The sequence below is a fragment of the Tympanuchus pallidicinctus genome, unplaced genomic scaffold (assembly GCF_026119805.1).
Source record: "Tympanuchus pallidicinctus isolate F22 unplaced genomic scaffold, pur_lepc_1.0 scaffold30, whole genome shotgun sequence".
Lineage (NCBI taxonomy): Eukaryota > Metazoa > Chordata > Aves > Galliformes > Phasianidae > Tympanuchus > Tympanuchus pallidicinctus.
Genome location: NW_026294748.1, coordinates 5,788,729 through 5,812,134, shown reverse-complemented (window position 1 = coordinate 5,812,134; position 23,406 = coordinate 5,788,729). Strand labels below are relative to the sequence as shown.

The 23,406-nt window shown below is 52.0% G+C and overlaps 1 protein-coding gene across 4 annotated transcripts in view; it reads right to left on the bottom strand.

Moving 5' to 3' along the window:
* KIRREL3 (kirre like nephrin family adhesion molecule 3) overlaps nucleotides 1-23,406 on the bottom strand; it is a 235,047-nt gene that overhangs the window by 8,440 nt on the left and 203,201 nt on the right. For all 4 annotated transcript variants that reach the window (XM_052697088.1, XM_052697090.1, XM_052697091.1 and 1 more), the window contains 6 exons: nucleotides 21,893-22,050; nucleotides 20,637-20,787; nucleotides 17,431-17,536; nucleotides 3,947-4,095; nucleotides 3,531-3,658; nucleotides 2,420-2,546 (listed from right to left, as the gene is read on the bottom strand). In XM_052697088.1, the coding sequence (XP_052553048.1) occupies nucleotides 2,420-2,546; nucleotides 3,531-3,658; nucleotides 3,947-4,095; nucleotides 17,431-17,536; nucleotides 20,637-20,787; nucleotides 21,893-22,050 (819 nt within the window). The remainder of the gene's footprint in view (nucleotides 1-2,419; nucleotides 2,547-3,530; nucleotides 3,659-3,946; nucleotides 4,096-17,430; nucleotides 17,537-20,636; nucleotides 20,788-21,892; nucleotides 22,051-23,406) is intronic.

Genomic DNA, 23,406 nt, shown 5'->3' with positions numbered 1-23,406 from the left:
CATACACTGAGGGTGGCACAGGAGAGATGGTCCCACCTCCTCAGCTCACTCAGCATCTATAGATGAGCCACTGGTGGGCAACGAATCCAAAGCCAACAGCATCCAGAGTGGCAACGGGGTGTGCAGGTCCAAATCAATGAAAAAAAACCCGTCTTCTCTCTATTTCAACGGTTGCACATCAGTTACAAATTCTGGAGGTGTGCCAAGACTGGGTGACACCGGAGAAAAATGGCTTAATAATCATAAAAAGGATCATTTTCCCCAAGGAGAGTGGATTTTAAATGGCACAAATGCCAGCGGCTTTGGGTTTTATTATTGCTCGAGGAGTTCAGAGTCGAAGGCTTATCATCATGATAATAGCAAATGACTAAAGAACATTTGTGAGATGAACATGCCTGGGAATAATAGTGCAGAGCTGCAGCCTCATCGCGTTCGAGGATGGTGTTTGATTCTCCACCAGGCTCAGGCTCCCTATGAGAGCTGCCGGTCCACAGCTCGGTATTGAGACAGCCCACCAGCAAAAGAAAGGCTTTCAACAACGTTGCTATGGATATAAACGTTGCAGCTATTGGTTGTGGTTATTTTTAGTGCACTGGTGCCAATTTAGTTGCTCTGTCCTGAAGGCTCGTATAAAGGAGAAGGCAGCTTGCTGGCTGGGGAGCACGGCAGGATGGCCCCAACCTCTCCATCCTGCTCAGATTGATGCACACAAAACCGTCCTGGTGCTGGAAACCGGAAGCAGGGTTCGATCCTGCAAAGCCCTGGGTTGGCTCGTGTGTGGCCAGGAGGGTGCTGTGCACACATGGGGGCTATAAATCCAGCTACCGCTGATTTATAATGGCCCCAATGGCACCTTCCTGCCTTCTTGCCTCTCTTGCTTTGGCCCTGCCAAATGCTGCTCATTTGCATAATCCTCTGCCCACTAACGAGGCTCTGAATCATATCGGCAGCCTCTCAGGCTGGTGGCCTCATGCCCTGGTTTGGAGGGAAGGAGGTGGGGAAGGCAGGCAGGGGCTGCGCTGCTGAGGCTGATTTGGGGGGGATGGGACACTGGGCACAGGCTGGGGCGGATGGACACCCCTCCAGCAGCGTCCCCACTTGGGTTGAACTCACCCAAGACAACTGGTGCTCCTTGCCTGAATCACTGGCCTCACCGTGACAAAGCCCAGCCTATGGAGAGAGGCACCTGGTGATCTCGGGACAACTGAATTACCTTCTGGATTTAAAACCGCTTGAAAATACTAAATGTTCAACTTCTCCTCTCAAACAGCGGTGGAAAAAGCATTCAGAAGAATTCATCAGCTGCATCAGACACGCCGTGCTGTGGAGATGCTCCCTGGGATGGTCCACGCAGCACCAGCAGTGTCCATCGCAGCGCTGCCCCGGTGCTGTGCCGGGCACGGAGTGCAGCTGCACAGCTCTGTCTCAAGGCTTCCCTGTGCCTGCCGAGTGCCTGGGAGGTGTCAGGAAAGGAGCGGGTTCTTTGTTTGGGTTAATTTGTTGCTTTGTTTTCTGCAAGATACTTTAATTGTAATTAAAACCCAGCAGCCGGCGGGGAAGGAACATGCAGGCGCCGCGGAGCTGAGCGCAAGCAGAGGCAGTGGTTGGGTTTCGCCCCCCGCTGTGTTGCCCTTGGCTCCCCTCGCTGCTGTTATCCGCATTCAAAATTAACGCTGTGCTGCTTTCCCTGCTCATTTTCTTCTCTTTCTGACAGTGAGTGGGGACTGAAGCCTGCCAGTTTGTCACGCAGGTGAGAGATGATGCAAAATTCATCCCCTGCTTATATTGTGCAGCCTGCCCTGCGCCCTCCCTTCACACAAGGCACATTTCACCACCGGCTGCCACAGGTCCTGGCCGGGTGGCCCTGGCCCTGCAGGGTGCTGCCCAGCTCCCATCGGGGTGGGGGGCAGATCCTGGGGGCTCAGTGTTCTGCCTGCTCCCCCAGATGCTGATTAGGCTGCCAGTCTCGGAGCCAGACTCGGTTCCCAGCTCTCAAGCTGTACAGCACAGACAACAAGGCTCTCCGACCTTGCGAGGGTTTTGCAAGATAAATCTATTAAAGATTTAAAACGCCAACTCCCAGCTACTCAATAAACCCCTGCTGATAACACAGAACCAAGCAGACCTTAGATAACGCCAGTATTTTTTTGCTTAACCCACGACTCTCCGAGGAAATGAATCCAAAGCCTAAATTGCTCGCAGGGTGGGAGCATCCCCCATCCCCCCCCAGGCATCCCAAAGCAAATATCCAAGGGCACCGTTCCGACTGCAGCACCACGAATGGTCGTGGAATCATAGAATCACTGAATCGCTAAGGATGGAGAAGACTCACCCAGATCATCACATCCAACCCACCCCCCCCACCCCATCAGCACGGCAGAGACACAAAGATGGAGTAGCCAAGGGAAGCCATCGGTACCGTTGACAGTGAGTGTCACCTCGCGCTCCCCTGCGCCCACCCGCGGCACCACAGCACGGCACACGTATTTCCCAGCGTCTTCCTGGCGCACGGACTTGAGCGTCAGCTTGTTCTCATTGCTCAGGACCTGGAAGAGAGGAGGGGGCCGATCTCAGGGCAGGTGATGGGAAGTCGAGCAGGAGAGCTGGCAGCCCCCAGAGCTCTGGATGGTCGGGGGAAGCTCTGCTGCCTTTGGCCGGCTGCACCCTGGGCAGCAGCACCCTGCCCTCCTGCCCTGGCTGTGCAATTAACAGCTTCAGGATATCTTGATAAGTGCTGATCTGGCTGAAGCTGTCAGCACAACGCCAGCATTGGGGCATGCAAATAATGTGGCTTTTGAGCAGTGTTTCCAATTATCCGTGCTGGAAATGCACACCCTGGGGCTAATTCCTCTTGGTTAACCTCACCTCTCTCCCAGGACTTTGCACACTGCAGTCCCTCACCCCCCCCTTCCTTCTCAAAATGCTACACAGTGCCCACGGCCAAGGGCTGAGCTGGAGCTGCCTGGAGGCCCCAAGCCAGCAGAATCGGCCAAATGAAAGCTGAGAAAGCATCTCTGTGTGCTGATACGTGTGGGTGAGCAGAGAGCTGGAGTGTGGCTGGGGCTGTGCACTGAGGGTCAGGAAGCCCCCGTGCGTGGCTCCCTGAACTGCTCTGAAAGCTTTGAGAAAAGGGAACAGCAGCTTCGTGGTGTGAAAGCACTGCCTGTGTGCAAACCACAGTGATAACCAAGAGAAACAACAGCTGCCACTGTGGGATGGGAAGCCAGGGGATTACAGACCCAGTGGGATTCCTCAGCTGCCTCAAGATCTCAGCTTGCCCAAGGCTGTGATGGTTTGGGAAAAACACCTCAGCAATGAAGGCAGTGATTTCCCCATGCACGCGCCCAGTGATTGCCTTCCAGGGCCACAGAATCACAGAACATCCCAAGCTGGAAATGCCCCATGAGGATTGTTGAGTCCAGCTCCTGGCTCCACACAGAACCACCCAAGATCAGACCGTGTGTCCGATTTCACCAAAGCAGAGGGGACCATGAAGAACCTCGCCCCCACTGCCCTGCAGCGACCCTTACCACGCCTGAGCCCCGCTTCATCCAGACGATGGTGAGGGAGGGGTTCCCAGTCCAGGCGCAGTTGAAGACGGCATCGGAGCCCAGGTCAACGAGCAGGGACTGTGGTTCTGTTGCCATCCGGGGCCCAACTGCACAGAGCAGAGCAGCATTACCCCACCAGAACCCCAAAGCAGTGCAATCACTGCGCCAGGAGGAGCTGCAGACCCGTTGGTGTTGGGGTACCAAAGGGGCACAGCCATACGGGACACCCAACCCGTGGCACCTTATAATCCTAAAGGCCCCAGGAAGCCTCCAGCAGGGCTGTGTGAGGCAGGAGGAGACCACGGCCCCACGCATGGAGTGAGAGCCCACAAATCCTGCTCAGGGAAGGTGGTGCCGCCCCCAGCTGCGACCAGCAGCTCTGGCAGGTTACTCACAGTAGACATCCACGGTCCTGCTGATGTTGGTGCTGCCCAGCGCGTTGGTGACCTCGCAGGAGACGGGCTCAAAGAAGAAGGTGTGATCCACGATGGTTTCATAGAAGTCACCGGATGCTTCCTTTATCACCTGGCCTTTCTTCGCCCACCTGCAGGACGAGGAAGCAGAGTGGTGTTGCACTGCTTTCCGCTTGCCAGTGACGGCAGGGATGGGATGAGGACAGCCTGTGCTGGTAGAGAACGCAGTGCCCCTCCCCTGCCAACCAACACGGCTGGCATTCCCACCACAAAAACACTATAAACCTTTTCAGCTTCGTCCTGCTTCCACCCCCTTTCCCTTTTTCTTCTTCCTATTTTTTTCTTCTCCAGTGAAAAAGAACTTCATCCCTTGAAGGCAGCTGAAATAACATCACCCTGGAAAGCCAAGCTGGCATTTGCAGCTCTACAACTTGCAAATTGTCTCAGAGAACAAGCTGTCAACTCAGCACTTGAATTAAGCCGCTGTTTGCCAAACAATGAGCAAATGTGACCTAATGGGGCACCATCTGGCAACCTGCCACTCCGGAGCGGGTGGAGAGAACTGGAGATGCTGTCATGCAGTGTGAAACTCCATCCGCTCCTGGGAGAAAGGAAAAGAGAGCGGAGGAAAATATAATAAATCCCCCCAAAAGAGTGATGGACACATTGGAAAGGAGAGGATTTCCTCGAGGAACTGCTGATGCTGTGCCAAGGGCAGCTCTCCTGTGGTGGGATGATTGGGGACAGGGGATGTGCTGGGCAGAGGAGGTCAGACAGACAAATCCTAAAGGCCCACGAGTGTGAACCTAACGGGATGAGGACAGGAGAGCTGTGAGGCATCACCCTGCAGCCAGTAACACGAGTGGCTCGGAAGAGAGGTATTAGCAGCACAGATGGAAGTTGGTTTGTATGCACTTATCTGCTCTCTCTTCTCATTTATCTTCACACCTCTAATGGATGCTGACTGGCTGCTCCAGCTTCCCCACGCTGCCTTCCTCCCTGGATTCCCCTTCAATAATTAATCAGGAGATGCTGCTCGGATTTTTAGGGCTGTGATTGACGAGGGAAGCCCCAGGTATGGGAAAATCAGCACAAGTGACACCTTCCAGTCAGTGCTCCAAAGGTAAATCACATTTGGGTGCTGCTTTGCTCCTTCCAGATGTAATGAAACCGAAGCTCTGCTGCACTCCTCGATGCCTCTGACCCATCCAGGTGCACTTGCAGACCCTGTAGCCCACTGGGTCTTGCTGTGTGCACCAGAGGGTCACAGCCATTTCCTGGAGTCATGAAGGTTGGAAGATCACCTCAGATCATCATTTCCTCGCAGCGACTGACAGCACAAGACCTTGCTGTTGCCCACTGAAATGCACAGCACCGTGTTTTGCAGCAGCCCAACCCATCTACAGGGGCAGGGAGCACATTTCCAGAGGATAGAAGTTCTGTGGCTCAGCAGCAGCTCAGAAAAACAGATATGAAGCAACGCCACACAATGCTTTCTGTGCGTGTTCAAAACCCATTGCTTCTGCAAAACTAGCTTTGCCGAGCGTAGAGATGTGTCACAAACAGCAATTTTTCGTGCTTCAGCAGAGATCAAGGTTCTTGCTCCAGTTTTCCAAGCCTTAACACTGCTAAATCAATGTGGCTGAACAAGCAGTATGGATCTTTTATAATGTCAAATCGGTTTTTAATAACGATGGCTGATAACCCTCCTGTAAAGCTCCTCACCATGCACTCGCAGACAGCAAGAGGGCAAATTCCTCCCGGTTTTAACAAGCCTGTAACGTGCCTTGCTCACCTATTAACCTCTCAGTAATTATTTATAAGCAGAACGTAAATAAAATGCAGCCAAAAAGACACAGAGGATGTGCAGGTCCTGCCCGAGGCCATCAGCTCAGTGTGTCTGCATCTCAGCATCCTGCCCAGCACACATCCTCCAAACCACCCCAGGATGCATGGGGGGCCTGGCCTCCCCCCAGCCCGTCTTGTTGCTCTCTCCCCTTGCAGGTCGGTGCAGCCCACAGGGCAGAGCTCGTTGGCTTTGATCTGGGGAGCCCAGCCTGCAATTTCCACCTCTGCTACCTCTTCATTAATTTGTGCTGGTGAGCTTGGCTCAAAGCCTTGAAGGAGATTTTCTTGCTTGATCTTCACCTGCCATGAAACCATTGTTGTTGGCCGTTTGCTCCCTCCCCTTTCAGCAGCTCTGGGATGCTGGTCTGGGGCTCAGACCTTCACTCCATCCTTCGTTTCATCCCCTTGTAATCTCTTCCCAGTGTCTCCTCACCTTGCAGCTTCCAACCCTTCTCCTACCACTATTTGGTGCTTCCTCCATTCACAGCATCATCCTGAAGGCATTTACACACAGCCAAGGTGCCTCCATGGCTCTGTGCCAGATACATACATTCACCTCCATGTTCCATTCCAAACCAATCCATCCCACGACTCTGTGACCATCTGATGCATTTCCATCATTTTGCTGCCACCTCTCTCCCCCAAAGCAGAACGTCCAGGTGTGGGTGATGAGTTCCATTTGGTGTTGCCAAGCTCCCTGCAGCTCCATGGGGATGTTTCTTCAGGGGCAGAACCAACTCCATCTCCATCTCCCTCACCAACCCCAGCGAAGGAGAAAAGTTCAAAATGGAGATCTTGATGCAAGCTTCAGCAGCCTGTTCTTCTTCCCATGAGACTTTGCTCACTTCTGCTGGGCTCACAGAGCTGCAGGAGGGCACTGTGTGCCCACAGCACAGCGGGACGCAGCAGAGCACCGCCAGTGCGCACTGCATCTGGCTGAGCTCAGCGCAGCAAATAAATTCCTCTGACTGCAACAAGAGGGCTTGTAATTCTTCAACAAATGGCATGTGAGAACAAGCTGTTTAGGGGAATTTGTAGCCCTGTCATGTAACAGCCCTCCCAAGTGACACCAGACTGGTTCGGTGCCTCCTGGATGAGTCAGGTGAAAACGTGCAAGCCTGCTCACTTGGGACTGCAGCTGCTTTCCTTCTCTCCAAGTTGGGCAGCACCCGAAGCTGCTGGTGCCATCCTGGCCCCTCCAACCAACAGTGCTGCAGGGCAACGAGCATTTCCCCATGGCAACAAGGTCTGGCTGGAATGGATTTGTTCTGGAGTGCCATTCCCCTGCTCCCATTCATTGTTTTCCACCAGCACCGTGCAGTGACAGCAGCATCCTGCCCTGCTGACTGTGCCCTGCGCACACAGGGGCTGTTCCGACTGAGCGCACCCCGGGGAAGCACAGTGAGCTGCAATTTTTAATTAACAATGCAAAATGAAGCAGTTGCTTGCCATATAAATTGTGTTTACTAAGAGTGACTTAAAATAGATAAATATTTTCTCGGACGCGTTTTAATTGCTTAATAAAAGTACCGAGAACACCCACAAATACCTTAAATAAAAGCGTGGCTCGCAGAATGAATTAATTAACATTTCATTCCTGGGAATGGCTATTAATTGCTACAAATTGCTCAGAGAATGGTTCTGTTGTTTTACTGCCAGCGTTGCTCACTCTGCAATGTGGCAGTTCCTGCACATCCCCAAACAGCAGCTGCCCATGAGTGTCACCCTGTGCCCTTCTGCACACCCTATGGGGGAGCGTGGGATGGGGGGAGGGAGGAGGATGCTGTTTCCTCGGTGCCTGACCCAAGGGTGACGGCCTATTGAGAAGTGATGGAGCATCTTGTTGCTCCCTGCCTGGCTGCAGTGTGATGCATCAAGCAAATTATTGCCTTATTAAAAGTAAATCTCCATCATGGTGATCTATGGTTTACTCCTTTCATAATGTATCCCTCGGCCGCATGTCAGCAGTGCACCCAGCATCCTTGCCAATGGCCCTGCAGCTGTCCCAGGCAGCTCTGCTGTCCCCTATGCTAGGAGCAGAGCTCAGATGACACAACGGACAGGGGAGACCCGGTGGCACCTGGAACAGTCCAGCATAGAGCCAAAGGTGTGACTGCTCACAGAGCATCCTCCCTGCAATCCCTGGAGTTCACTGCATCAATTACAGGTACAGATACATTATTCTACAGAGGCAAGCTCCCTGCCACGCTTGGGTGAGCCCATTTTATCCCAGGCACAATTAGTAATTAACACCTCTGCTAAAGGGCTCTGCAGGTCTCCCTCAGAGCTTTCATTAAGCAGCTGCCAGGTGCATCTCCTCCTCCTTCAGAGCAGTCTGCAGAAGCGCAGTCAGAGTCGCTGTCCTGGGTCTCCATCCCTGAAGGCTTCCCACCATGAGTGGAAGCACAGCTTGGTGCCAAGGTTTCTAATCCTTTTCTTCAGCAACAAATAAGCAGCGAGGCCAAATTGCTACCTTCTCCCAAATTTCAAGAGCTGGAGATGTCAGGCTCAAGTCCCAGACAAGGACACGTTTGGCATTTGATTGCACTTGCTGCAGTGCACAGGTTGCTGCCACCGGGGTTTGATTGTTTTTCAACACTCTGGGGTTTTGATGATCATAATAACACCTCGCTGTGCGGAAGAAACCTCTGTCTTGATTTCCTCTCTAATCTCAGCTTCGCCGTTCCCCCTCCTGCCCAGCAAGCAATGAGCCTGATTGCTCATCAGACCATCTGCCATGTATGGGGCAGGTTCCTCCTCGCTGTCAGCGGGTCCCGAGGGTTGGAAAAATCAGTGTGAAGCACTCAGAGCACTCCAAAGCCCCCCCAGGGTGGATGGGGGCTGGGCTCAGCTCTGCAGAGAGCATGCTGTGCTGGTGGAGGGGCTGAGCCCATGGGTGCCCCACAGAGCATTGCGGTGCTGCACTGGAGATGGGCAAAAGTTGCTATGCTGTCCTGGTGTGTCATTGCTGTGCTGATGGCACGGGGAAGGGGGGGAAAGGGCTGGTGGTTGGGCTTGGTGACATTAGAGGTCTTTGCAACCTTAGTGTTTCCATAATTCTAACCCAGTACACTCTCTTCCTACTAATGCAAAAAATACAGGCAACACATTGCTGACGTAGAACAAAGTTGCAAATTAACCAGTCATCTTTTTGCTGTAAAATTCCTCTATTTTCTGTCCATCCATCCCCAGACTCATTCTCCAGTCACTATTCCTGAAGTCTCAGAGCAGCCTGGTAACAACACTGCTCATCTGAGCTTTGTATGCCAACAGAAAGCAGTCCAAAGTGGCAGCACGCTGATAGAACAGACTGACCCAGAGGAGCTCTGCGATCACCTGCTGACTTCTGCACAATGCTGCAAGAAATGTTTCAAAAAAAGAAAACTCAAAAAGCAAAAACCATTAAGTCCTTAATTACACACTCCAATAGCAAAGCAGAGCTGAGCATTGAGCACTGCTTGATGCTTTACAGACAAATGGCCTTATAATCCAGAGCCAACAGCTTGTGCTCTTCCTTTGCTTTTATATTTGCCAACAGCTTCTAGAGAGTTTGCAGAGCAATCAAAGCCCAAGGACAGCTCAGGTTAGCAGTCACTCCATGAACTGACGGGAGGAGAACTCAATCCTGCTCCAGTGGGAACCAAGGGGTCTATTTTGGGAAGCCAGCATCCCCTGGGTATCCTCTTCCCTGTGCCACACAGCCCCTGAATTGGGCTGCTGCTTGCATCTACCCTGGCAGCTCATTTCAGCAGAAACAACATTCCTAATGAAGCTTCTTGGGGGAATTAGGCAAATGAATAATAACCGAGGTCAACTGCATCACCACAGCACCCACACTTTCCCATCCCAGAAGGAGCAGCACTCTCCCAGTGCACCCACACTGCACCCCGTTCCCCATCTCTTGCATGGAAGCCAAACAACCACGGAGCTGAAGGTCTCTTAAATCAACACCTCTTCCAGCTTGGAAGCTGTAAGAGGATTCATTATTTATATCACAGCAGCACAAAAGCTTAGCATACTTTAAGCTGTCTGAAACGACCTCAAGGCAACTCGTCCGCTCTTCCCCCCCTTCCAATAAAGCACATTGAGACGTCTCCAAATGGAGCAGTGGGAAGAAACCTTCAGAAACAAGAAATACACAGAGTGATCGAGGGAGAGAAAGCAGAAAGCTATGATCTGCCTGGAGATCACCAAGGAATGCCCAGAGGGGACGTTCCATGCGAGATGTGAGCACAGCACTCATTGCATGGAAGTTAGGGCTGGAGAGAAGCACCGTGGTGCTGCCCAAGCACTTGTGGCAGCAGGTGTTGTGCGTCCTTTCTTTCCTTTCCCCCTTTTTACACTTACAGTTTAGTCACAGCATCTCTAATTTCCTTAGATCTGAAGCCACCTTGTGAGACTGGAAGGGAACGATAGAGAAGAAAGATGTGGGGAGGAGGGAGACAGTAATCTCGTAAAAGTCAGTTTTGAAAAATCAATTTTCTTGTGTGACAAGATTTGCTTAAGGCTTTTCATTCTGTGAAATCAGCCCATCACCCTGCAGGAGCGCAGGAAGAAGTGGCAAGTGTGGTTGGGAATATCTCAGATTAAAGACTGCTAAATTAGGCTTGAAGAGCTCCCATCTCTTCACAAGGAGAGCAGAACTGTGGCCAGCACTGTGAGTGATGTTCCCCTCCCTGTCCCTTTCTCATCCCCAGGAGGCTCTCTTGAAGGAGATGTGACTGATAGGCTTGGGAAAACTCAGCTCTGAGTCACTCGCAACCTTCCTGGCTAGAAGTGGTGTTAGCAGCTTGGCATGATCAAAGCCATATGGTCTCTGTTCATGTCCAGAGCAAAGCTTGCTGGAAATGAGTTGCCCTGGATCAGGCTCACTCCAATGCTGGCAAACCCCAGAGCACAAGCAACAGAACCACAGAATCATGCTTGGGTTGGAAAGCACCTCACAGCCCACTGCTCCACCCCTGCCATGGGCTGGGTGCCCCCCAGCTCAGGCTGCCCAGGCATCACCCATGGCCTCAGGCACCTGAAGGAATGAAGCACCACAGCTCTGGGCACCACCAGAGTCCAGTGCATAACAACATTCCTACTCACAACTCACCTAAATCTCTTCACTTCCAGTTTAAAGCCACCCCCCTCACCCTGTCACTACCTGCATCTCAAAGGCCATTGACGCCTCTTGAGGTTGCCAAACCCCCAGGACACACAGCCAACCCCCACTGCGCCCTGGGCGCTGAAAACCCATTTTGGGGAGCCCAGCTCCTGACTGGCAGGAAGGCTGCTCTGCCTGGAATCCCATTACAACCCAACAGAAACAAGGATCTGATGGTTAACCCTTGCAAGGCTATTTGGATTTCCAAAACCAGCCCACTGACCTGGCCTCACCCATCACCACGCCATGTAGGGCTGCACCCCTGCTCCTGCAGCACACAGCGAGAAAGGCCCCACTCAACTTCTGTACGTACAGCTGAACGTCATCTTTTGGCCAAAATGAGGAATTGGATTCCTTTCTTCTGCTCTTTGATGCCACAGTCTATTTCAAGCAAGACATTGCTATTTTCTAAGCCCTTCTCCAAATCTCACTGGGGGTCCTGGTTGGAATGGAGATGGCCACAGCTGTGGGGCACCCCACATCCCAATCCGCTCTGCACAGCGCAGCAATCCTCCAGAACACAGCAGCAAAAAGCTGATCCAAAAGTTTCCACCACAAGCCGCTTCGTCACTCATTTACTTTGTTATCTTTAATCACTGCTCCATCAGGAAGCGATGCTCACCACTACAAAGTGCTTTCCTTCCTCCCCCTTTTTTTTCCTGCTTTCCGTCAGATTCTCCCTCCGTTTCATTCTCTCCTCATTAGTCTGAGCTGCCTCTGAGCATCTCCCACACGTGTTCCCATTACCCTGACAAGCCAGGGAGCGGGATGACAAATCTCCCCATCCCCACACCTCACCATTCCTGGTGTCACCTGCAGCCGCATCCCAGCAGCTGTGAGATTTGTGCCTTTTATTTTGCTTCATTTTTTTTCCAGGCTCCTCTCTCCCCGTTCAGCAGGAGTTGGCAGATGGGGCTGACGCATCGCAGAGGAGATCTGAAGAATTCATTTCCCCTTTTTTTTTTTTTTTTTTTTTATTTCCCCAGCTTTCATTTTCACTTCAGAGCAAAGGTCCGGTTGTCTGGGAAGAAGCTACAAAGGCAAACCCAGGCAGAAAAACAGAGATAGTCAGAAAAAATGCTACAGTGCCGATGACTTGAGACCTCCGTGTGCTTCGTATTCATCTGCACTCCCATTTCCATGGCATTTTCCTGTGTCTATAAATTAGACTTACTCCATCACTGCTGTGAAATGCCCACAGGCCCTTTCCTGCACTGCCTCCTTGTGCCCTCTGGCCATGCTGGGCTGCAGGAGGCAGCGGGGATGTGACAGCAGATCTGAGGACAGCACATGGTTGGCAGAGTCCTGATGCTGCACCAATGGCAGCCGTGGTCAGAAGAAGAGGAGGGAGCAGAGGGGAGCACTGAAGCTGCAAGAAGCCTTAGTATACGGGGAGGCAGCAAAAACAGGGGGCTGAGAGGGGCTTTACATGGGGTGGTTGAAGGGAAAAGGACCCTTGAGTGGCTGAAGAACCACAGTGGTTTGGAGGGGCTGTAGTGAGATGGATGCAGGGCTCACACTTATCCTGCTGGCTACTCTGCCGCACATTTTGAGGCCTGACAGCCCCTTTTAAGTAGTAATAGGGATGTGGCTGGCATTTAATACAAGCTTAATATTGCAGATCTCCCTTAATTGACAGAGGCAGCTGGGAAGACAAAGGAAGGTGCCAGTCATGGTACGTTCTCAGCAATACAAAGCACTCAGGAACATCAGACTATGGGGATGTTTGTCCAAAAGGGCAGCAGAAAGCCAGCAAACAGCAAGCACCCAGCTCCCAGGAGACATTTTTCCAAGCTATCTGAATCCATGCCTTCACCTGGGAGCAAAGACACAGTGTAATACATTAAAGGAGCTATGGAGAGAGATCTACTCCTCATGCCCACACGGTGACTCCTCTAACTGCGATCCTGGCAGCAGAAAACCCTTCCCCAGACTCTTTCTTCCTGAAGACCCTCTATTCCTCATCCTGTGGCAAAATTCTCCCTGTTCTGATGTGCTCCTGGCTTTGCTGCTGTCACTCAGCAGCACACACTGCCACTGAGTGCACAGAGCTGAGCAATGCCAAGCCACCAGGGCTGGGCTGGAGCCACCTCACTTAACTCCAAGCTGTGGTGCTGTGGCTTCTAAGCGTGGGGCGCCCATTCTTGGGAAACTTGGCTTCTCTGTCTCTTATTTTATGAATAACTGCAGTGAGATACTCTTGATTTTCTCCTGCTCTTCTCAGAGTCCACAGATACCAAAAGCAGCTCTCCCACACGAAATGCTGTAACATGGTGGAATGCACAGCAATGAGAACAGAGCAGCAAAGTCCCAGACTGCAGCAAGTGAGGATATGCTCAGTGCAGTGGTTGCAGACACAAAAGCACTGCACACAGGTGCAGAAATGAAGAAAAAGAGCTGCTTACCTCCAGAAGGCCTCAGGAAGGCAGGGATCTCCAGTCAGAGATCCCCTCACTTCTACTGCCAACCCTTAAGTGAGAGCTGGGAAGGGGTGGATCCTGGCTGCAGCCCTTCCATCACTCCGTGCATTGCATGCACCTGAGCTGCCCTGGGCTGGCCCTGCCTTCCCACCATGTGCTCCATCAATGCTTCAGGCCGTGACTCAGCATTGCCACCACTCCACATCTATCCAAACCCCACCAAACCTGTCACCCTTCCCCACCAAGACCCACATTCAGACCCTCAGAGCAGCGTCTCCCTGCTTGCCCCTTTGCAAGCACAGCAAGTTGCCTCTTCTTGTTTTCCCTGCTCGAAGCAGGACACTGCCTCCCACTGGGTGCATTCAAGCCCCACTGCCTTTAAAGAAAAGCTCTTAAAAAGCAGTTGAGTTCAGATTAATATTTGATGAGTAACAGCGTGCTGTTGATTCAAAGATAAAACAGTGTTTTCCAAACACAAAGGTCCTTTCTGCAGAGCGGAGCCTGCTGAGCGAACAAACAAACATTGCTCCCTCCCCATCCCCTGCTGCCAGCCCAGGTGTGGGGAATGGGAAAGCCCAGCCCTGACCTGCAGTGGGGACGCAGGAGGGGCTCTGTCCATTTGGGCATTCAAATTCAGCCCAATGTAGGCAGAGGGAGATCGCTTGGCCCGCATCAAACACAGCCCCCCTTCGGCTATAGGATGGGGTGCACCCTGCGCCCCAGCCCGGCAAGTGGTGCAGGATGGTGGCTCAAAATGCCCCATCTTCAAAAAAGAACACTGTGTGGAGATGTCTGCTAGCCCTGAGGATGAGAGTGCTGCATCAGTGCACCGGAGTGAGGCATTTATTACTGCCCTGCCTACAGCTGCTCGCCATCGCTGCAAAAATAATCATCATCATCAGAGAAGCCCAAAAGGCTGAGGGACTCTGCCTCTTGCAATATTAAACTTTCCCATTTTCTTCTGCCATCTTAAAGATTCTCTTTCTTACTGCAAGTGATAAATAATAACAGCAAAAAAAAACACCCCACAGACACACAGCAGACATCAAACGCCAAGGGAAGATTGGCAAATGGAGAGATCTGAAGTGAGCAAAGAGGAGGCCTGGTTGTGAGTCGGTTCACGTTGCTCTGACTTGTGTTGCTTTCCATTAATTTTATTCGCCATCACAGGTGGCAGAGCCACAGCGACAGCTAATTACTCTCTTGCCTTCCCATTCCTGCCCGTTGGCTTGCAGCAGGAGCAAGCCAGGAAATTGCCCGACAGCCTTTAGGTGTGCACAGCCCGGCAGAGATGCTGAAACAGACGGGAGAGGTCATAGGATCATGGGATGGAAACAGAATGGTTGGGTTGGAAAGCACCTTACAGCCCACCCAGATCCAGCCCTGCCACGGGCTGGCTGTGCCCCCCAGGCCAAACTGCCAGAGCCTCATCTGTGGTCTTGGGCACCTTGAGGGATGGTCTGTGGAAATGGTGCCAAGGGACCCTTTGGCAGCTCGGGTGGGAAATGCTGTGCTGGAGCAGTTTGGAGCCCCGGAGCAAAGCAAGGCTGTGGATGCCCCATCCCTGGAGGTGTTCAAGGCCAGACTGGATGGGGCCCTGAGCAGCCTGGTCTAGCACTGAATATGGAGGTTGGTGGCCCTGCATGCAGAAGGGGGGTTGGAGATTCATGATCCTCAAGGTCTCTTCCAACTCTGGCCATTCTGTGATTCTGTAAGCAACATATCTGGTGCACAATGCCAGGTAGACCAAAGACCTCCATGTCCCCTCTGATGCCCCCTATGGTCCTTCAGCACAGCCCCATGTCCCATGCGGCAGGGGACGTGGCAGTGGCACTGCATGACTGTCCTTCTCCCACGTAAACGCAGAGTGAGGGGGCAGCTTGCTCATGTATTCACAGCATGGACGGCGCTGCCTATGGATTTATGCCCAGAAAAGGGGATTTATGGTGTTTAGACATTTTCCTTTGTGTTCAGAGCTGTTTACAGACAAACATATTGGGAGGTATTAAAAATAAATGCCGACTGCCGACCACGATCTGATATTTCTATCTGAGGATGAGGGAAACCATAGGAAGGAAATATATCAGCCTGCTTCTTTCCAGGGGGGAAAATCCACCTCTCTTCCTCTCTGTTCCCAGTGTATTTCTCCATGTTTGTTTTTAAGGCAGACTAAGCTCAACCTGGCTCACACTTCCCACCCTTGCAGCTCCTGGTGCATGGCAATTGGTGCAGGGCTTTCCTGCTCTGCTCTTCCTGGGGTGCCCCTGAGCCATGGACTCCTGCATCCCGCTGCCACGCGATGCTACAGCCTTAAATCCTCCTCTCTCCTCCCAGCTGGGATATCCCGTGCTGAGTTCTGATGCTGAGGATTCTGTTGTCTTGATGAAACAAGTGGAGGGCTATGGGGTCTTCGGGGAGGGAAATGAATTGCCCTGATCAATCAGAGCCATTAGGAGGAAGGAAGCCCCGCCGCGCGCTGCTGAATCCTGTTTGCTTGTCACAGTGGTAGGGAAAAAGCCGTGTGTGATGTTAACATGTTAGGGGAACTTAAGAAATCAAAAGCCCAAAGTGCTTGAATTTTTCATGCCTCCTCTTCTTTTTGAAGAAACCCAAACCAACCCAAGCTTTTATGGGAAAAAATAACCCAAAAAATGTGCCATTAAACTAAGATCCATCAGGAAATGAATTACTTTGCAGCAAAGGAAACATTTCTTCTCCAAAAGAGCAGCACTACACTGCACAGCTGTCCAGGGACTGGGGGGGCCACCCCTGGAGCTGCACCAAAACTGCAGGGATGTGGCACTGAGGGATGTGGCACTGGGGATCTGGGAGGTCTCTTCCAGCCTTAATGATCCTGTGATGCTTTGAAAGCAGGCAGCAGCCCCAGGGATGGCAATGGGACGAGGCTGTGAGATGGGATGGAGGGCACAGGGAGGGCTGTGCGTGGTGCTAGGACAGCCTGTCTGCTTCCCCTCCCAAAGGTAAATATGAAAACAGGGCCATTTGTATCTTTGACATTCACTGGCTTCAGAAATTAATAACTCTTCTGTGTAACTAGGAATGCAATTATTGCTTTGTTGTGCTGATAGCAGAGATCCAGCCGGAAGGAATTGTTCCTACTAGCAAACTCAATTGTACCAATTAAGGTGTCCATGTCCAACAGGAGCTGGGTCATGGTAACCCATCCCCAGTGTAACCCATCTCTGGTGTAACCCATCCCCAGAGGAGCCTCCTCTGCTGCTACAAACCCACGCTGGTGCACAAACATCACAGACTGCCTACATGTGCACCTGACTGCCAGCCCTGCTTCCCTCTGCAATGGTACAGCCTGCCTGGAAGGGCACGGCCTCAGTGCACCCTACTCATCACTCCCTCCAGCACTGGCTGTTTGGACCAACTGTGAAGCACCTGCACCACCTTCTGTCCGTGTTTCTCCCCCTCTGATTCTCCTCTTTTTGGTCTCTCCAGTGCCAAAGTGCAGCTCCAGCCCACGCCTCCCTGCTGAGCTCTGCTGGGCTGCACGCGGCTGCTCGAGTACCCACTGATGGCACTGCAGTGGTATTGTTCAAACCACAAAAGAGTGTGCACAAAGAAAAGGCATTTTCCAATTTTCACATAATAGATTTTTCACTCATTTTTCTCATTACATTCCCAAACAGATGGCTCTGCCAGATCCGTGCCAGGCCTCTGTCCTGCTTTCAGCTGGGATGGAGTTAATTTTCTTCCTATTAGCCGGTATGGGGCTGTGCTTTGGGTTTTCTTCTCATAGCACCCTGATCATTCTGGGGGTGCATAATGGGAGGGGACTGAACCAGGACAGCTGGCCCAACCAGTCCAAAGGGACATTCCATACCGTAGGGCATCATGCTGAGCAGTAAAACTGGGGGGTGGGGACTGGTTGGGCTTCACTTGGCGCGTGGTGAGCAACTGCGTCGTGCATCACCTGTTCTGCATATCCGCTATATTGTGCTATCGAGCTCCCTTTATCTCCACCCATGAATTTTACCTTGTTTTGCCTCCCGGGGCGAGGTGACGGTGAGCTGCCTTACCTGTACTGCGTGACAGCGGGGTTGGCCTTGGCAGAGCAGTGGAACTTGACGGTGTTGTCCTCCAGCACCGGCTGTGGCTCCACGGACAGGTTCACCAGGGGGGGGTCTGCAAAGAGACAGGGATGAGCCCATCATGCTTCCAAGCGTGGAAGGCAAAAGTCAGGGCAGCACTGAAGCTCTGAGGGCATAGAAGAGTGGGCTGTGAGACCCCTTTGGGCCACACGAGGCTGTGCTGTTGCTCTGGGGCTCCTCTCCTCACAGCCTCCAATCCCTGCTCCAACCCAAGCTGCTCCCTCCCGGCTGCCGCGCCGCGCGCTGCTTGACACAGCACCTCCCTTCAAAACCATTAGCACAGGCTCTGATTCCCGTTTAAGGAAATCAACCCGCTTTGAAGAGTTCCCATTTAATATCTTGCTGGGTAATGATGATCTTTTGTCTACCCGCTAGCTTGAAAGTGGCATTTCTGCTCTTTCATCAGCCTAATCATCTCTGCCAAGTCCTTATTGGTGTCACAGGCCTCTCGGTTCTCCCGGCTGCCGCTCTGTTTCTCTTTTCCTTTTACAAGATAAGCATCCGAGTGCTTTAGCAGCAAACAAAATTTAGAAGAGAACTGATGAAAGCAAGTGAGAAAAGGGTGCAGCGCTGAGATGGATAATAAGAATATCCAGAACAATTTTAATTTCTCCTGGTGTCTCGGGGGGGTGGTGGACCTCCAGCTCGAGGTAGGGAGAACGAGAGCTCATTAAAGGGAAGAAAAACTCCATGGGGCAACACAGCACTGCCACCTCTACCCTCCGCCCCCATCCTCATGACCCCTACAGCCCCATCCTCACCGACAGCCCAGCAGCATTGGGTGCCACCCTGCACTGCGTCCCCATGACCCCATGGCAATTTACCCAGCCGAGCCCCGAGTTGTTGCCAGCAGAGCCACCTGCCTTTCTGATGGGAAATTATGACGGGAAATTATAGGTATTTTCAATTTACCCTAATCTCATTTTAAAATGTGCAATTCAAATCACAATAAAGATGGGTGCAGTTGGGAATATAAATGAGCTTCACTAACATAACAGCCCAGAGATATATAGCGTGCTCCTAATTCATTCGCCGGCATCCTGACACTTCCCCATTGTTATACAACAACAGCTAATCACCTTCCTTTGTTAAGTATGAATCACACTTCTCTTTAGTAGCTTCCCCATTGTTTGATGGTTTAGTGGCTGCGCCTACGATTTACAGAGGAGCCTCTTTGTATTAAAATGAGCCCGGCTCCCTCCTCACACTCCAAATAAAAAAAAAGTAAATTAAAAAAGAGAAGGAGGGAAGGAAATGAATTAAAGTCTTTGAACTTCCCTTTCACAAATGGGCTCGGGCTCCCCAGTACCGCAGCGAGGAGCGTCGGTGTGAGTGAATGTTTGGGGGTATTTTACGGGGAAAAAGAAAAGAGACGAACAGTCACTCATCGGGATGTAATTCCACTCGGTTAGAGTGCCCGGCTTCTTGTAATTAATGTGAGCAATGGGATCAGAGCCGGGGCAAAGCGCGCATCCCTGCCGGCACAGCGACCCGGCGCTGCAGAGCCACGGCCGGCGCTGCGCTGCCCGGAGGAGCCGTGCTGGGTGCGAGGCAGCAGCAGGAGGAGCTGGAAGCAGCCTGTGGTGCCTCCAGCCCTCATCCCTGGTGGAAAGCGTGGAAGGGAACGCATTGCTGCACTGCCAGGCTGAGAAGCGCCAGCAGAGCGAGTCGCCCACAACCCAAACGTGGACCTGCTCGAATCCCTTCTTGCCTTGAAACGAAGGTGGAAAAATGAGTAAGTGCACACACGTGTAGGCTTGGAGCAAATGGCTTTGGATAAGCAGTAACCCTGCTCCTCCCATCCCAGCACGCTGGATATGAATTTCCATAGAGCCACTGGGCTCTGGCAGTATAAATAGTTTATGGCATATCAAACTATTAAACACGATTTTAATCCCACTTGTGATGTTCGGTGCATAACTCACAGGAGGCTGACTTTGATGTGGCTGGTGGAACAGAAATCACATTGAACAGATGTTCCAGCTGGAGTTGCTTAGTGTTTCCATTACAGACTCAGGCTTTTTTTTTTTTCCTTGGTTCCTTTTCCTCTCTTTTCTGTTTTTTTTTGGAAGGTGAAGGTGTTTATGACTCAGCTCTTTCCCTGCTGCCCATGTAAGACTGGCAGTGCCCATGTAGGACTGAAGGGAGCCAGCCTTGTGCTGCACAGGACACAAACCCAGGCACCTCTTTGCAGAGTGCAGGCTGCTTAATCCATGCCGGTGTTTTCCTACCCCTCCAACACCCAGACAGCCTTGGGAAACCGATATCCTCGTTAGACCCCATTAAGAACAACATACTTTTAATAGCCAGATAGGATATTATTATTATTACTTTCACAGCACGGAGTATTTAATGGCTCAGAGTGGAAATTGGTGCTCCTTGTTGGGTCCTTTTACATCAGATCCCGTCAGGCTCAGGGATGCAGCTCACATCTCCTGCACTGCACTGCACGGCCTAATGATGTCTCTGGCTCCGTGCTGCTTGTGAGAACGCACGTGCATCTCCAGCTACTGTCACTGTTTGCAGGCTGTGAAATAACCCGTGCTATTATCTCATTTTATCTGCCCGCTTCTGTCAGGACATGCTATACAGAGACCCAAGAGCCCGTTAATCTTCCGGCAGCAAGAAGCTGCAAATCTTAAATGGTGAATTTTCTGCTGTGCTTGAGTTTGTTCAGGCAGTTTTAATTGGACCCTGGAAAGCAGCTGGCATGCTAATATTGAGCACCCTGCATTTGCAAATTGTTGGTAAATACAGCTGGAGGAATTGTGTGTGCTGATGAAGCCCGGCTGGAGAAGGGTCAGGGCGTGCCTGAGAGCAGCGGCTGCTGCAGAGGTGGGAAGGGAGCTGCAAAATGGGGTTTATGAGGACGGGTGGTCATCCACCCCTGTGAACAGCCATCCCTGGAGGTGCCCAAGGCCACGGATGGGCCCTGTGCAGCACGATGCCCCATGGCAGGGGTTGGGTCCCTTCCTACCCGACTGTTCCATGGTTCTATGATCTACAAGGTCCCTTCCAACCAAAGCCATTCTGTGATGCTCCCATGACCCCTCTGCACCAGTGGTAGGAAATCTCCATCCCCATTCCTGTGGTGGAGGCTGGGTGGCACGGACCGGCCGCTGGCCGCTACTCACGCTGGATGTCAATGGTGACTGAGGTCTCCTTCCCACTGGGGATGGCTTTGTTGGTGGCACGGCAGACGATGCTCTCCCCGTTCTCAATGTCAGAGGGGGCGATGAAAAGGGTGCTCATGATGCTCTCCCTCTTGCCGTCGCGGAGAAGGGTCTATGAAGGGACACGGAGATGTAAAGAGGTGGCTATAGGTGCTACCTGCTGTCCCCTCCAGTAGGGTGGAATTTTGGGGTCTTTAAGTCAGCTGTGCCTCATCTGTGCTGCCCGGCTGTGACTGCACTGAGGCTGCAATACAAATCAGCTGGATTTGAAACACAGAGGAAAAAAGGGAATTCTCACTTGGAGCAAATGGTTTCAGGCGATCAGTAACCTGAGCAGTGTGTCTTCTTGGTTGAGTGGAATATCCAGATCAAATGAAATCTGGGTTGGATTTTAATTTCATTAGGAAAAAAAAAAACCAGAAAGATGTAAACTGAGGTGTGGGCTTAAAGGGAAGATTTTGGCTTTTTTTTTTCCAGGGATGTTGCTGGAAGGAGCCTGAATGGCAGTGGGGAGAAATGTTTATGAAAAAGGTCTTCAGGAGCTCGAGAGGAATGCGTCTCACTCCGAACTTTGAAGTTGCCTGCATTACAAATGGCTGTAAACTGACCCATTTTGTGCCTTGCATTTTGTGCTTTAGAAATTTTCATTAGAAATGTCAAGTGTTCCTGAATCCTTAGCACTTACCAGGCATCAGGCTTTGATAAACAGGAGAACATGTGGGCACCCATTCCGAGTGCACTGCTGATTGCTCTTTGATGTTTTCCTTTATGACCCAATAAAGGCTTTCCATTTAAATTAAAAAATGCCAACAACCCTGACAATTTTTCATAGAAAACTGCAGCTAGAGGCGGGGACATATGTCACTGGGAAAAAAACCCTTCTGTTTCAGAGCTTCTGCTACAGCCAAGGTCAGTGCTGGCTTTGCTCCTTGAGCAATACAAGCGTAACACCCAGATGGGATTCTGGGGGGCAGAAGCTGGTGTTCCAGGTGATGTATAAGCAATGTGAGCATGCAGAAAGCCAGCTAGATTCTGGGCAGAGCCCACCTCATCACCAGCTGGTGGTGCATCGTCATACCACTGGGGATGCTGCATGGAATGACACAGGCTGCAGAGCCGAAGGTGCTGCTCTGATGGCTTTGGGGCTGCACAGAGGACCCCAGGACCCTTTCTGAAGCAAGGGAAGAGCAAATGGTCCCCAGCACGCACTGCCTCACCTTGGAGTAGGTGGCCCCATTGACGACTTCTCCTTTCCGCATCCAGATGATGGAGGCTGCCGGCTTGGCGTTGTCTGCGTGGCAGGTCAGGTTGAGGGGGTCCCCTGCTCTCAGGCTGATGATGGGTCCCCCCATAATGATGGGGTCATCTGGAGGAACTGCAAGGCAAGGACATGACGGGTGTGAAGGAGGTGACGACGTGAGAGCATTAAACAAACCTGCTGCCAGGGCTGGGAGCTCACGCCGTGTCAGTGGCTGTGATGGGGATGTGACACCTTCCCCACGGGACACTCTCAAGTCAAAGCCCACTTACTGTGAGCATCAGCAGTGCCTCAAGCAGGGCTCCCCTGGCAGCCCTCATTACGGAGGGGCAGAGCAGTGCTGAGCATGCTCCTGCAGCTTTGATCCTCCTTTTGCTTTCACTTTATCCTCTGTGCCACCCTCTGGCTGCACAAAAGGCTTGAAATTCCTCTCGCTCAGGCTCACCACTGCCAAGTCTTTCAAGCATCTCTATCCCTTAAAGCAGGCGTTGCTGGGGGCGGCGAGGAGATGTTTAAGATCTCAACATGCCTTTGAAGCAGCCGTGGTCTGACAGCCTGTGTGAGCTGTATCCTCATCACAGGGCACAGCCGTCTGCTACCGCAGCCAAAAGCATCTCTGTGTCGGCTGGGGAAGAAGGAGATAAGGGGCACAGTGACTTTTTGGGGACCATCCTTGAAGCTTGGCACCTTAGCATGGCGAAAGGCGGGAGGCTGGGCTCCCATCTTGTGCAGGAATGCGCAGGGGGAAAAAGCATTCCCAAATGAATCACGGGGGTTGGAGAAGACCTCTCACATCCCCACCCCACTATGCTCACTGCCACGTCCCACATCCCTGTGCCCCTGGAACACCCCCACGGATGACCCCCTGCGCAGCTGTGCAGTGCAGCGCTGCTCTTTGGAGCAGAGATGCTTCCACACACCGGCCCTGTTTGCAGAGCTGGGCTGCTCTCTCCTCACAGCTGGTGCCGTGCGATGCCCAAACTGAGCTGTGCCCTTCCATTGGCCCAGGAACATTCCTAACAGCTCCCTGTTGGCTCCCACAGGCCCAGCGAGGAGCTGGAAGGGGATTATGCTCTCTGACAACCCAGAGGTGACTGCCTGCCTCGGCGCAGGGCTTGCAGTGAGCAGACGTGCTGCCTGCACACCAGGCTGCTCACACAGGCATCTGCCAAACTCGGTGAGTAATGGGATTTTTCGGCTCAGCGGGTGGAACCCAAGAACTGAAGGAAAAAAAGCTTTTCTACATGGATCCTGAATGCGTATTTCTCAGGCAACAAGAGCGAAAAATGTGAAAATCTGTGTTTTGGGGGTTGGTCAAACTGCGCCAGGCCCTGGAACAGGGGGATGCAGAAACTGCTTTGTTCTGGTGCTGTTTAACTACTAAGGAAGTGCTTTCACTTTTTTTAAAACAGCCATTTCACTGAATGCATTTATACACCTTCCAAAAAGAAAAAAAAAGAAAAAAAGAAAAAA